The sequence below is a fragment of the Ostrea edulis genome, chromosome 9, assembly GCF_947568905.1.
Source record: "Ostrea edulis chromosome 9, xbOstEdul1.1, whole genome shotgun sequence".
Lineage (NCBI taxonomy): Eukaryota > Metazoa > Mollusca > Bivalvia > Ostreida > Ostreidae > Ostrea > Ostrea edulis.
In genome coordinates, this window is record NC_079172.1 from 45,130,192 (window position 1) to 45,145,810 (window position 15,619).

Consider the following 15,619-nt stretch of genomic DNA (forward strand, 5'->3'; position numbering starts at 1 on the left):
AGCTAGCTTTCAATTTCTAGTAAACTTAGTATGTACTTACCAACAAGTTCGTATTTTATAGAGGCATTCAAACTATCTCCGTCGTAGGCTCTGATTGGTGGCTTTACTGCGACTATACTGCCCTGTAACAATACGGGGTGTTTGTTACTCTTATTCAGAGAAATCACATACATTATAATAACAGAATTGACCTGTTGACAGATATCTTAATTATTTTTTCAGATGAATTTTGTTTAAAATATCCCCCCGAGTTGAATTCACGATTATGTATACATGTATATGCATGTATGTCTGAATTTACTTACAAGCTGAGTTTCGGCATCCAGTTTGACGGAGTACTCATCCCTCGTAAACTTCGGATTGAGGTCATCCACATCCAGGATGTTAAATGTCAGAAAAGCTTTAGATTTGAGAGATTCGCCTTTTTCCGGATTATCCTTGTTTACAGAAAGAAAAAAATGCTCATGTAAATACAGAAAAGTACGTCGGTCTTTGTGGACGAAGGAAAAGGAAACGATTGATTGATTTTATATTCTTTAACGTCCCTCTCGAGGATTTTTCACTCATATGGAGACGTCACCCATACCGGGGAAGGGCTGCAAAATTTAGGCCTATGCTCGACTCTTACGGCTTTTGAGCAGGGAGTGATCTTTATCGTGCCACACCTGCTGTGAAACGGGGCCTCGATTTTTGCGGTCTCATCCGAAGGACCGCCCCATTTAGTCGCCTCTTACGACAAGCAAGGGGTACTGTTCAAAGACCTATTCCAACCCGGATCCCCACCAGAAGAAAAGGAAACGAGAAAAATCTAGAAAGACTGACTGGCTAATTATTACATATGTACATTCCGGGGGTCAATGAATCCGGGCAATAAGGGCACTTGTAATCTCAGCTGAGATTCGGCTCAGCTGAATATTTGGACTGACGCCTTCACCGAATCTCTTAGCAGTCCTCTTCATCATTCTTTGTCTGAAAATTTACTTTCAGCTTCGGCCGGTTCTAACAATTAATGTGTACTTATGTGTCACTGATGTTCTCATGAAATAAGTTAGTTGACTATTGACTATTAAACCAACTCTCTATCACTATCACTGCTGCAATACTAACCGTCTAAGTATGTAAATTCCATAAAATAAACTAACACTAAATTTCCCGTTCAAATGATGGCTTTCATGGCGCAAGATCTTATCTTCCGAAATTGAAGAGTTCCTATAGATTAGTGATATACAAGTAGGTATGTGGAGATACTATGTGTCAGTAATTTGATCAAACAGACTATAGAAACCCTTCAATTTCAGAGGATGAAATATTGTGCCATGGAAGTCATCATTTGAACGGAAGATTTGTTGACTGTTTTCATTTTGGTATTTTCGTACTTAGATGATAAGCAATGCAAATTTAATAGTGATAGAGAGTTAGCTGAACAGTCAACACACTTGTGTGAAGTGAACAGCAGTGTCACCTAAGTGCACATTAATTGCTAGAACCGACCGAAGCTGAAAGCAAATTTCCAGACATGAATGATGAAGGACTGCTCCGAGATTCGGTGAAGGCGTCAGTCTAAATACTCAGCTGAGCTGAACCTCAGTAAGATTAGGACACTTGGGCTGAATCTCAGTGAGATTGGGACACTTGAGCTGAATCTCAGTGAGATTAGGACACTTGAGCTGAATCTCCGTGAGATTAGGACACTTGGGTTGAATCTCATTGAGATTAGGACACTTGAGCTGAATTCCAGTGAGATTAGGACACTTGAGCTGAATCTCAGTGAGATTAGGGCACTTGAGCTGAATCCCAGTGAGATTAGGACACTGGAGCTAAATCTCAGTGAGATTAGGACACTTGAGCTGAATCTCAGTGAGATTAGGACACTTGGGTTGAATCTCATTGAGATTAGGACACTTGAGCTGAATTCCAGTGAGATTAGGACACTTGAGCTGAATCTCAGTGAGATTAGGGCACTTGAGCTGAATCCCAGTGAGATTAGGACACTGGAGCTAAATCTCAGTGAGATTATGACACTTGAGCTGAATCGCAGTGGGATTAGGACACTTGAGCTGAATCTCAATGAGACTAGGGCATTTGCTACAAAACAATGGATACATGGGTTGATATAAATTTCGGGGCCTTACTTTGGTTGTTATAATTACAAATATAAAATTCCTACAAAAAGAAACTTGTAAATTTTCTCTGATTTTCAAATGTTGAGATACATGTACAAAGGATATTTAACCCTGCCTATAAATAACTCTATACAAATTTCCACACTGTTTGGACTCAATTGAGAGATCATGGTAATAAATTATGGTAAACTGTATTCATTTTACGTACAAAAACACAATTTTTTTTAAAAAAATTTATTTTTATTTCTCCCCAAAACTTTTGTTTGCAGCAAGTGTGGTTAAATGAATTACAGATGCTGGATATCTCGTGCTTACCTTCGCCTCTATTTCTATAAGCATGGAGTGAACAGTCTCGTAATCGAGCGGCTTTTGCAATCGAACTTCAGTTCTCAATATGTGTATGTCAAAATAATCCTGGAAGAAAATATACCGCTCAAAATTCCCATTGCATGTGACAGATTAGGTATGTGGATTAGGTATGATATACATATAGATTATACCGAGTACGACCCTGGCAATATACGGTAGTGAATACGATCATTCCCCGAGCCCGAGCCGTCCTTGTCGGTGACATTGACATCAGTAAAGACCACCGTGCCTACCGGAGTGTCCTGAATAAAACATCCAAAACATGAAACCTAATTACAGTTAATTCAAAACATTATATTTTACTAGTAATCTCATTAATAACATGACATTTTATATTATGAAATTACTGGTCAAATATAATTGGCATATTACCTCTCGTAAATTGATCATGTAGTGATTTTTGGGAAATGTCGGTCTGTGTTCATTGACATCTTCGAGAAGAACTCTGACTGTAAGCGAACTCTGGAATATGAATATGATATAATTATACAAAAGATGACGCTGCATGTTAGGATCAGATTAATTACCACAATAATTGCAATGGAAATGCTACATTAAAAGGAAAATTATATATTCATCATCACTGGGCTTCAAAAGTGCGATATCCTCTCGCTAGTACCCTTTTTCATATATATATATATGCTATTTTTTGTAATTCACTTTACATAGAGAGTTTATAGAGAGAGAAAAAATTAATACTGCTTGAATTATTTGAAAGATAGTTATATTCGCAATGTGCTGAGTTGAGCAACCATACTAATGAAATGATTTAGAACCCCCCCCCCCCCCCCCCCGGATTCCTACTAGTGATTATCTGAAATGTTTACTGTACTATATTTAAGTAAAACAGGAGTTTGGCATGTGCAAATGTTTATTTTTTAAAATGTTAATTTGAATCTCTGAAATATCAGCTATACGCATGTACAACATGACTGAAAATAGCTAACTTGAACAAGTGCAAGACGCCATTCCATTGTATACTTTGTGCATGTGCAATTAATTTTAAAAAAGGTCATTAAAATCATGACGATTTAGTCCCTGTCATATTTGTTTAAATTCCATGTGTATGTTCACTAGAGATCAATGTCTTCTATGAAGATGAGTGTGTGAATGGGCATTTATGGGATATCATTAAATGTTATTACAGCAATACATTCATGTTTCACTGCGCATACGGTAAGCTCTATCTTGAACAGATACCTGGCCTGTTTTATTTTGATTGTAGACGAATAAAATCACAATAACTACTCATAAAACGGTGTAATGAATCCCTTCCAATAGGGATACTGTGTAAGCCTTATTAAGTCAAAACAACACTTTACTGCAGTCAATTGCAAACTCCTGACGTTTCAATTAAAAAACGTCAAACTATGGGTAAATGGAGAAGAGGGGCTGTCTGGAGGACATTGTCTCGTTTTCGTGGTATTCAAAAAGAAGATAGAAAAATTCCGGTATCAAATTTGAATTTCTCGGCCAATACACACAGATATTCCTTTTTATCAAATTCCCAAGCATATCATCTCCGGGTCCCTATAGGTTTGAAGTTTACAAAGATTTTACTTTTCGAGTGGTGTCATTCTGATTCTTACTGACTTTCTGGTGTTGACATTCTAAGACTTAATTAAGTTACTTTTCCAGCTAGCTAGTGGTGAAATTCTAAGACTTACTTTTCCGGTTGTGACAATCAAAGACTTACAGTGTAGTACTATTCTAACATTACTTTTCTATTGGTGTCATTTTAAAATCTATTTTTCTATTGGTGTCATTCTAAAAGTCCTTTTCTACTAGTTACAAATACGACTTGCATGCTTTTCCAGTGGTGAAATTCTGAGACTTAATTTTCCAGTGGTGAAATTCTAAGATTTACTTTTCCAATGGTGAACTTTTATCTAGTGATGCCAATTGAAGTTTTATGTTTCTAGTTGTGCCATTCTAAATCTTAAGATGCAATTTTACAATTTTCTTTTCTAGTGGTGTCATTTTAAGACGTACTATTCTGGTGGTGACAGCGGTAACATTCTTTGACTTACTTTCCTGCAGCGACATTTGTTAGTTACCTTTTCCGTAATAATCTTTGACTTGTAATACTAATCCTGTAGCAACGCTTGTTACTTACTTTTTCGGTAGTGATCTTTGAATTACTTTTTCGGTAGTGATCTTTGACTTACATTTTTCGGTAGTAATCTTTGACCTACTTTTTCGGTAGTAATCTTTGACTTACTTTTTCGGTAGTAATCTTTGAATTACTTTTTCGGTAGTAATCTTTGACTTACTTTTCGGTAGTAAACTTTAACCTACCTTTCGGTAATGACATCCTTTGACTTACCTTTCTAGTGGTACCCGTTGGCACACAAATCACTTGCAGGATGACGTCAGACATCAGCTTGTTGCCATTATCGTCTTTGTCTGTGTTAAGTTCCTTAATGAGCGATATGTTCCTGGACTCCACGTCTAAGTGGAGGTAGGGGTTTGCCGTCTGTGTTAGACTAACCTCACCCTGGTTCCCATTTAGGGGCAGAACACCTATCACTGACCCTGAAAACAGGATGGGTCCGTATCAATGTGATCCAGTAACATTTGATATAAATGAAATATTTTGAATTACTATATTATAAATCAACAGACATTTAGTAAAGTATGATACGACAGGTTCACATTATAAATTTGATCCGATTTAATCAGGTAACGGTAGGTAATCCTTGTTTATAGGTAACAGTAGGTAATCCTTGTTTATAGGTAACAGTAGGTAAGCCCTGTTTATAGGTAACAGTAGGTAATCCTTGTTTATAGGTAACAGTAGGTAAGCCCTGTTTATAGGTAACAGTAGGTAATCCTTGTTTACAGGTAACAGTAGGTAATCCTTGTTTATAGGTAACAGTAGGTAATCCTTGTTTTTAGGTAACAGTAGGTAATACTTGTTTTTAGGTAACAGTAGGTAATACTTGTTTATAGGTAACAGCGTATAAGTCTTCTAATCAGGTAACAGCGGGTAAGCCTTGTTTACAGGTAACTGTGGGTAATCCTTGTTTATAGGTAACAGCAGGTAAATCTTGTCTACAGGTAACAGTGGGTAAGGCTTGTTTACAGGTAACAATAGGTAAACCTTGTTTACAGGTAACAGCAGGTAAATATTGTTTACAGGTTAACAGTGGGTAAGTCTTGTTTATATGAAACAGTGGGTAAGCCTTGTTTACAGGTTAACAGTGCGTAAGGCTTGTTTACAGGTAACAGTAGGTAAGCTTTGTTTACAGGTTAACAGTGCGTAAGGCTTGTTTACATGTAATAGTGCGTAAGGCTTGTTTACAGGTAACAACAGCAGGTAAGCCTTGTTTACATGTAATAGTGGGTGAGTCTTGTTTATAGGTAACAGTAGGTAATCCTTGTTTACAATGAATGAACATAATCCATTTCCAAAGTGGGTTAAGTTAACTCGAACATGAAGGGGGTTGGCTAAATTCTGAACACAGGGACTTGTCACGATATAGCTGCCTTCTTTATATAGTGACCCTTCTCTACGTAAAACATCGAAAGGAGAATCAAACAGACGATTCTTTCATGAATATTTTTTTTAAATTTCCGATTGACTCTCGTCGCCGGCTGAGTAGCTATGGATAGGAAATATATTCAATTTCAATGTTGAATCATGTTCTGTAGGCATATTATCTTCAATTAAAAAACAACATTCTCTCTGTCTGGCGACGAAAATGAGAAAAATGATTCGTTAAAACTCTGTGATTGAGTTTCGCTATTTATAGATAGAAGGGCCACTGTAGAAGGGATATATTTCATGACAGATCCCTGTGCCCTGACCAGGTGTGATGTGAATATCAGAATCTCCACGAACCATTGACTCGATGAAATTCTAGACTTACAATATGCGTCTCTATGTAGCCGACATGTCATTTAAGGATAATTCTTCTCAAATTCATTGAAAGAGTTGATATGTGATATTTGTTTTTATATGCAACAACTACATGTATATAAAATGTACTTTCTTTTGACACACAAAAATTCGTGTCAAGGATACAATACAATCACAATCAGTTTGTCTGTTATGACTTATTTTCATTGCTTTGCTATGATTTTGTTCTATACTGAAGACAAAATTCTGTACTTTCATATGAGGGAATAAAGTGTTGATTCCACTACAAATATAGGGACTATATAATGATAGATGTAGCTCCCAAGATCCAATCTTCCGAGTTAAATGCATTTGGTACAGATATAAGTAAGAAAGAGTAATGTGGCTTCGTAGCCCAGATGATTCCTATCTGAAGACAATACACTCAAATATGGCGAAAATCTCATTTCTGTGAATAATAACAATGATTTATCCTTAATTAACAGATTAAATCCATTCTAAGTAAATACACAGAGAAAATACTTATAATTCCATATTTTTGTAGTTAATTTGTGTTAATTCTTCTGAGTAAGTCAACTTAATTCACTTCGGACGATAGTGGCTTTAATTACATGCATATCACTGGAGAATTGCGGTGTGAATGCAATGCCGATTCAATATTGTGGGTTAATTAACCCGGATTTATGATACACCGTCTGTCTGATATTTATCATCATTTATTTACATTCCACTTTATTTTTTGAAATAAACGACATTGCAAACCTAAACCGATATGTGTTTGTGAAACACTGATGTCCCCGGATTACAATAAAGTGGAACCAGGTCAAACGTCAATGTGACGGTCGCCAGGTCAAAGATTTTGGTGTCAGTGGAAAGGTCTTGCCACAAAATATACACATACCAAATATGAAAGCTTTACTTCTTTCAAGGTTAAAGTTTTTTGTCACAGACAGACATAGGGACTGCAGGCCAAAAACTATATATGCCTCCGAATCGTCGATTCCGAGGGCATAAAAGTCAAACTATCATTTAAACGACAAAGTGACAATAACTATTAAAGTGGTATCACCTAATCATGCAGGTTTATAAGCCATGATTTGATACCGATAGCAGTAGCCTAGTGGTTGGGGCGTTTGCTTCATTTGAAACCGGAAGTCTCAAACTCGGCGACACGTCAAATCTCAGACGTTTAAAATAGGTAACGACTGTTTCTTTCACTAAATATACTTACACTGTACATAATGATTTGGTCTACGATGTTCTATGGAACATGTAACCTGGTCGTATTCACCTTTCCGTGCAGCCTCCGTGTAATGGCAGGCGACGGATGCGATAATTCGTAAGAAATCGCGGGCTCCGTTTACTCTACAATTTTGTTTTAGATTTGGTAACAGTCGGGCGTACTTTCACAACAAGAGGTATATTTGGCCAAAAACAAAACGCCAAGGACCTTTTGGATCTCGCACGATCTTACTGTGAAATTTCGAGCACGCATACAGTCCATAAGCACGTGCGATGCATGTTAAACTTGCCCTTCAAACTCTACGATTTCCCCCAAGAAACATAAAGAAAAGGACGCAAGTGTGGTGTGCTTCCGACCACAGGCAATTATATCACTCGGGTTCGAATTCACTATTTAACAGTACTTTAATAGTAAATTCGAACCCAAGAGATACAATTGTCTGTGCTTCCGACAGTTAGACATGCGTCTTTTACTTGTCTTGAATTGGGAAGAAACCCGGTGGCCCAAGATGCTAATTGGCCGCACGGTCGATGCAAGTTTCAGGTGCGTGAGGAATATGACGTACGGTACTGTCGCACAAAATAAACAGCAGGGAGCAACTTCGGAGCCTTATTCCGACCCGTAAAAGAAGACATACCCAGTAAGAAGAGGGTAAAAGAAGACATACCCAACAAGAAGAGGGTAAAAGAAGATATACCCAGCAAGAAGAGGTTCGCAGTAACGCGTCTGGGATTTTGCACGTACTTGTTTCGTAGAGGTTGTAAGGAGGACGTGTGCAGCCTTGCGACCTGTGGGTGTGACCACACGCGACTGATAACTTTAGGTGAAAGTGCAATACTCGCTAAGATTTCCGTGGGAGATTTGTGAAGATCACACGGAGAATGTTGTATGCTAGTAATTGCACGCCATCCGAACAATATCAGCACAAACCCGAGAGCCTGTGCGAAAAAAGCATGATGGCTGTATATAATGTAAAGATATTTACATGTAAAATAGTTTACAATACCTAAATAACAAAAATCATAGACAATTTATCGCACGACTGCCAACTACACTTAAGCACCTGGCAATATATAAGTGAACGACAGAGGTCTTTCGGATATTACCTTAAAATGGAAATGCCATGTCACGGCAGGCGTTAAGTTAGCATGCATGATAAAGAACTCCCACTGTTAAGTCTGTAAGCGCCATCACTGTATCCCCTCCAGTGATATATATCACTTAGTAACATCACTAAATGGTAAGTACATGTACCAATAACGGCGTATCATAAATCTGGGCTAACATCATCATCGAAAGAAATCCATGATTGGAATTTACATAGGTGTACTTGTGTACTAAATACTGCAAAATCTTAGTCAAAGTGAGAAAAATCTTAACGTTATAGTGATAATGAATATTACTCGGGTACCCTATCAGATAGACAAATCACTCATATATCATACCAAGCATATGTTTTATCACTCACCAACTGGTTGATTTTCTGGTATCCCTGGTATGAAAAAGTCGTATTCGAATGGGCCGGAAAAAGCACATGGATCTGTGAAGCATGGATGTAACACACTAGTATTAACTGACCAGCAGGAGTATTATATGCATGCTTTTAAACACTACTTCAACTATCCATTATAGATGATACCATTCACACTATACAACAAACATGTCAATGGAGAGAAAGAGAGCATAAGGGGTGAGGAGAGCATTTTGTAAGTTTTATATAAATAGGGGAACGAAAGAATTCCTACCATTTGACTTTCAAGTTTTCAATTATTCAATTTCTTTTTCCGCATTTCGTATAGGATTAGACTTCGATGTTAATTTGACAGATTGACATTAATTAGCTGATCTACGATACACCCGCGTAATATTCCTCGTGCAGTGTAACATGAATAAACGGTGATGTCACAATACATGTCGTCTGCCTGTGACACATGTAATGTTGATGCTATTGTTTTGCGTGGAAAACGTAGAGCACATCTCAAAATGTAAGCATAAATACGAGAGGTAGAGGAGAAGTCACCGGTATCCATGCGAATTTCAACGTCCTCTAATATTCAATTAGCCCACCAACCAAAATATTCTAATCTAACAACTAATTCTAGAACTGACGTGAAACAATGTGTTCATTTTGTGGGCATCCATCATTTTGTATAAAACGAAATCGATTGTATCGTTAAATCAGAAAGTTTTATAACTGCTGTCTTATCTATCATCCGTCAATTGATGTGCGTGCTTATCATTCTCCAGTGGGTATTTGCACTAACATGAAAGTGATAAGTTACAGCCTTTTCTATCAGTGTAACAGTTTCCACGGTAATAATATTTTACAGTTTAACGATTTAGTTATTTTAACGTTTGTGATAACCACAACTCAATAAAAGTGTTTGTTGATGTTGGTCCTGCGTAGACGATAATCATGGGGTAAAGAAGTTGAAATTCTAGGAAGTAAGGATAGGTTTATACGTTTTTAACTAACGTTTTCTTTGGTTCTCCCGCGAATTCTTTACAGAGTGGTTTGGGTATAATCCAATAGCTATAACATCATAGGTCACATAAACTAATAGGAACAATTTCACAATTGATTTTGGTCCGAATGAATAGTTGACCAGATGATCTCTTTCAGAGCGGCAACCGATCGACCTAACGAAGACAAATGTGACGTTTTGGTCGTCAGGAGGGACCCGCTTAATCTCGCGTGATGAAGCCCTAACAAGTCTAAACTACCGTTCCCGGTGTATCACAATCAATACTGAAGAACTCTTAGATGGATGCCGACTAATTGGCGTAAAGTCCAGATTTTGGTCCAAAATGTAGACTCGATTTGATAAATAAACGATTTTGACGATAGATAAATCATTTCCTCCATTTGATTTAGGGTCGGTATCACAATACCAACAGATATGGAAGCTGATTAATTCAACGACTGAAGTCAACTTGCATAGTTTTCTCCCTGAAGATTAATTTCCCTTTGTAGTGTTGTCATAAATCTAAACCGTTTCCTCTCTTCTACCTGACGGATGTTCTAGATATGTTTGTTAGAGCTCTCTCAAAAGATTTTCAAACAAATTACATTTAAATCAAAGCATAGGTAAAAGGCTTTTTCGGGAAAAAAAACACGTAGTATTTCACTTTTCAATTACCAATGAGTACATGATTAAATGACGCTGTCTTCTACCTCCACTTACCAACAATAGCTGCAATGCATTCACAGTGAACTAGTAGCAGGAATAACAAATTAGTAGATTCCGTCATCGTACTCGTTCTTTTCAACTCTGTTAAAAGAAAATACAAAAATCTGTACAAGTTTATCATAATTTCGGTACCGTGCTTCAACTGTCAATCTTGTATGGTTATGTTCAGTGTGAAATCATAACAAGGCTTCATTTTCGAGGTGTTGTCCTTGAGGTCTTATTTTTAGGATTTGTCTTTTTCGCAAATTTTCAAATTTAAAGCACAATCTGTCCATAAAAATATGAATATAAATTAGCCAAAGGAAACGAGACTGTCATTGTAAACATGTTGTTTTTATCTTCATATCTTAATAGCATTAAAATCTTGCTGCCGATGTCTGGTGAATAGATGAGAGACAGATATAATATTCTTAAAGGGTCATAGCCAGTTTACAATCAATGGAAATTGGTTTAAAATCCTGCGTGGAATGTTCTAACTGTAGGTGTTGCGTGTTTACAGGAACTCTGTAATAGCCTTGTTTTGCTTCTTTTTTAAATTCATTTACAAAAGCTACAAAGACGAGAAGTTCCTCAATTCAGTATTAATTTTCATAAGTACATGAATATACACTGTATGTAAAGGTTTTAAAATGTGCAACTGACGCGAGCTTCCTTCACTAAGTTGTTTTATGTGTATGTTAATAGCTTTATAATCGTTTCACATGAAAATGTTTAAAACTTTAATGGCTACAATATATGGTGTAATGAAAAAGACCCACTGACTATAATAAGCTAATCATAACGATTGCACTGAAACATATAAAATAATTCATCCTGACGCATCTCTCCAAATTATCGGCTTGTCACCGTAATCTTCATCACCAGCATCTGTCGAAAGCGGACAATCCAATATTTCTTAATGTCACAACGACATATCATATTCTATAAAAGCCATGTGTACGTTGGTCATCTGCGACCATCATCAAAAGAGCCGAGAATTATCACAATTATTTATGTACAACTTTATGAAATTCAAAGATAACCACACTTAATAATCTCCCATTCATTCATTGTTCGTGAGAGCTGGAACGAGGGTAAAACAAACCTAGATAAACTCACTCTATATTTCAGTCTCACTTTTATAAAAGGAATACATAATGAAAAAGTGAGACTTTTTAAGTCTATGGACCCGGATCTAGAGTCCCAAAACCGAGGAGTCCACTTTTGATCTCAATTTCACGTCGTTAGTTTTTTAACCATGGGCTTTAGATTCACGTATATGAGATCAATATGACATGTATTTTACACTATTAAAATCTCCCATTTTAATATGAAATCTGCTCTTTGTTCTCACCCATTTATTAATATACAGTACCCGATAATCACCGAATGTTCTGATTTCTTCAATGTGCATGTTAATGACGAAATAATTGAACTCCATCGTCGATCTAAATTTAGATAATTAGAAGCCCCTGCAGCACAGTCCAGTTGAAAGCTACATTAATCATAGAATATCATATTCCTCCCTGAAATATCACATTGGATCATATGCAAGGGGGATATTGATCTTCACAACGATGATATCGTTTGAGATTAAAGGCCCATGTTTCGTGATCGAACGTATTTTTAATATTTTGTAGGAGATGTCATGTCGTGCCATGATTTATTCCTGCAATAATTATTTTTCTGTAATATTGTAACAGACAATGGAAACAGAAAAGATGTCAATGCATGATATGTCGTTAAAGTTAGTGCTGCTGAAGCGGAGAATATTGACAGACAATCCAATTGAGATCAATGTGAACGTTCCGAGACAATTTGCGACTATTTAATCTATAAATAAGCTCAATTGTTGTTCCTCTGCACTGCAGTATTGCACTCCAAAGTAATTGAATGCAACACGCCAAAATCTCAAATCAACAAAATACCAGTGAGTCGTTGATACTCAAATCAACTGAATGTGGTAGAAAATTGTAAAACAAAATCGGCCTGAGCGTTCTAGCTTGAACATTGACAGCTCAAAAGGAAAATCTGTTCTTAGTGTTATTTGTATACAAACTCAAACTGATTCCTTCTTATTAAAATAAAATGTATGTCAGTTATAGGAGGATGCAACATTGCATGAACAAACCATTTTAGAGATGTTCCTTATACTATACCATAAGTCAAAACCTGTGGGAACAGTTGACGCTTTCAAAATTTCAGACAATTATCAGGTACGGGGTTCTAGATCTAGCATTACATTAAGAATGCATAATTTAAGGATATAAAAAAGCCAGAATTCTTTAATTCAAATGTGAAAATATGTTAAGTAGACGGATCTCAGTTTATACACCGAATCCCTCCTCGTTTGTGACATACAGTGTCACAATACCCCGATATCTTAAGGGCATGACAAGTTTCATTGTCAAATGATTTTCTTAAATGCCCGCCTCTCAGGTTTCGTGAATTAAAAGGCAGAAGTGGAATTCATTGTACCCCAAACATTGCCTAACATTAGCGACTACCTTCGTTCTGTGTATTTGTTTAACATCCTGCGTGTTCAAATCAACGCTGGAAAAAAAACCCTAACCCGTTTATGGTAGTCAAAAACCACACGGACAGAAGGTAGTCTCTACGATGACAAGATGTTATGATTATTCTTTTCGCATTTGGATGCATTGTCTTTTCTGTATACCAACTACTACATCTGAACAGGTGGCGACGTCTAGACTAATACAGGGATTTTCAATAGTTAGGCATACATTATGCAGGGTCACACTAGGATGATAGAATTCAATGTTTAAATCATATGTAAATGTTGAAGACGCTGGTAATTATCTGAGCGTTGTTTTTTTTTTTTTTTTGCTTACATCCATGTACATTTTGTGTTAATACATGCACCTGTAGAAAATGGGTTCATTATACGTGTACAATGTACATGTATATGTACTAATCTCGGCTGAGATTCGACTCGGCTGAATATTTGGACTGACGCCTTCACCGAATCTCGGAGCAGTCCATACTTCGGCCGGTTATAGCAATCAATGTGCACTTAGATGACACTGCTGTTCGCTTCAAATAAGTGAGCTGACTGTTTAACTACCAATCACTATCAATTTTGCACTGCTGAACCGTGTATGTATGAAAATTCCAAAATGAAACAGTCACTAAATTTTCTGTTCAAATAATGACTTCCATGACACAATATTTTATCTCCTGAAATTAAAGACTTTCTAGTCTGTTTGTCAAATTCCTACTTTTATATTGCTAATTTTAAAAACAAACTGTACGAACTCTTCAATTTCGGGAGATAAACTATTGCGTCATGGAGGTCGTCATTTGAACGGAAAATTTAGTGATAATTTATTTTATTGAATTTACATACCTAGCCGGTAAGTAATGCAGCATTAATAGTAACACAGAGTTGGTTTAATAGTCAATTAACTTATCTGAAGCAAACAGCAGTATCACCTACATGTAAGTGCGCATTCGTTGCTAGAACCGGTCGAAGCTGAATTAACGTAAATTTCCAGGCATGAATTATGAAAGACTGTTCCGAGATTCGGTGAAGGCGTCAGTCCAAATATTCACCAGTAGCTGTAGCTCAGTGGTAGAGCGTTTGCTTCATAACCGGGAGCTGTGGCCCTAAGCACTAAGCATAGGTCTAAAATTATGGTACATTTAATTCGCCTACAGCTGGTGACGTCTCAATATGAGTGAAATATTCTCGACAGGACGTAAAACAATCATTCAATCAATCTTTATGTGTATTCACAGTTGATTCCTGTGTGCGTTATTGGTCACGTCCACTTTATTCTCAAAAATCACTTAGTCCCAAAGATTTGATTGCATAGTCTATTGTGTAATATTTACGTGTGTTACATTCTTATTTTCAACTAATTTGTGGTAAATCATTTTCTGTAGTTTTAAATTAGAATCGCTTTGTATACACATGTAAAAATCTTTTTTCTTTTTTTTTAAAAGACTGATAATTGAATATTGGGAGGATTTCATCCTTTATTCGTCGATATCCTGAAGTTTGAAAAATCCCCGTGTGGTGATAGACTCGATGACGTGAAAGTCCATGTCAGGTTTAAATTTTCTTAACCCGCCTCATTGCCGTAGGAAAACACAACGTGTGGCTCTAGGGGAAACCTAAATTGAATTTCACAAGCCAAACGAATTCCGTTCAAAGGAAAGCTTCACGTCATTGAATTCAGCCATTTTCACATTACTATCAACTTCAATTTTGTATGAAATGACATAACTGAAATTTAACTTTTTTCTCTCGGATATTTATTGCGTCTTTGAATCGATATAGCGCAATACCACACCATTAGCATCTCTGCCGTGTGATTGTGGGTTAATTCTTACCGGTATACGTCACAATCCAATGCCTGATAACGCTTTTTCTTGTGATTACGATACTTAATTAAGCTCTCGAGTTCGATTTTAGAAACCACGGCTGCTTACATTTTGCAAGCTAATGTTTCCATCAATTAAAGTCAGCCTTCAAATTTATTGTACCATAATATGGAGTAGACCTAGAACAACTAGAATAGAACTGATCATAACATTATGAAATAGTATTTACTGGGAGTTGAAATTGATATGGGTATTTAGTGTTTAATTCCACTCTGATCCAACGATTAATATCAATTGACCACAGCAATGGTCATTACTCAAACACCTGGCGTTGTCATATCTCATCTGAGGTCAGTTATCAAATTGTCATAAATTGTCTTTCCTACAAGGCATACACTGAGTTGGTTTTCATCAGGAAATGAATGTCAGATGCATTAGTACATGTATCACTCAACTTTATAGCAGAAAATTCCATACTTTCTTATCTTTAAACATTCTTAGTCGC

General features: G+C 36.7%; 1 protein-coding gene across 5 annotated transcripts in view; it reads right to left on the reverse strand.

The window, feature by feature from the left end:
* LOC125658946 (cadherin-7-like) overlaps window positions 1-15,619 on the reverse strand; it is a 36,686-nt gene that overhangs the window by 7,796 nt on the left and 13,271 nt on the right. For all 5 annotated transcript variants that reach the window (XM_056149344.1, XM_048890416.2, XM_056149343.1 and 2 more), the window contains 8 exons: window positions 10,783-10,869; window positions 9,066-9,137; window positions 4,819-5,027; window positions 2,865-2,954; window positions 2,624-2,734; window positions 2,439-2,537; window positions 306-437; window positions 41-122 (listed from right to left, as the gene is read on the reverse strand). In XM_056149344.1, coding sequence (XP_056005319.1) covers window positions 41-122; window positions 306-437; window positions 2,439-2,537; window positions 2,624-2,734; window positions 2,865-2,954; window positions 4,819-5,027; window positions 9,066-9,137; window positions 10,783-10,849 — 862 coding nt within the window. In that variant the 5' untranslated portion in view covers window positions 10,850-10,869. The remainder of the gene's footprint in view (window positions 1-40; window positions 123-305; window positions 438-2,438; window positions 2,538-2,623; window positions 2,735-2,864; window positions 2,955-4,818; window positions 5,028-9,065; window positions 9,138-10,782; window positions 10,870-15,619) is intronic.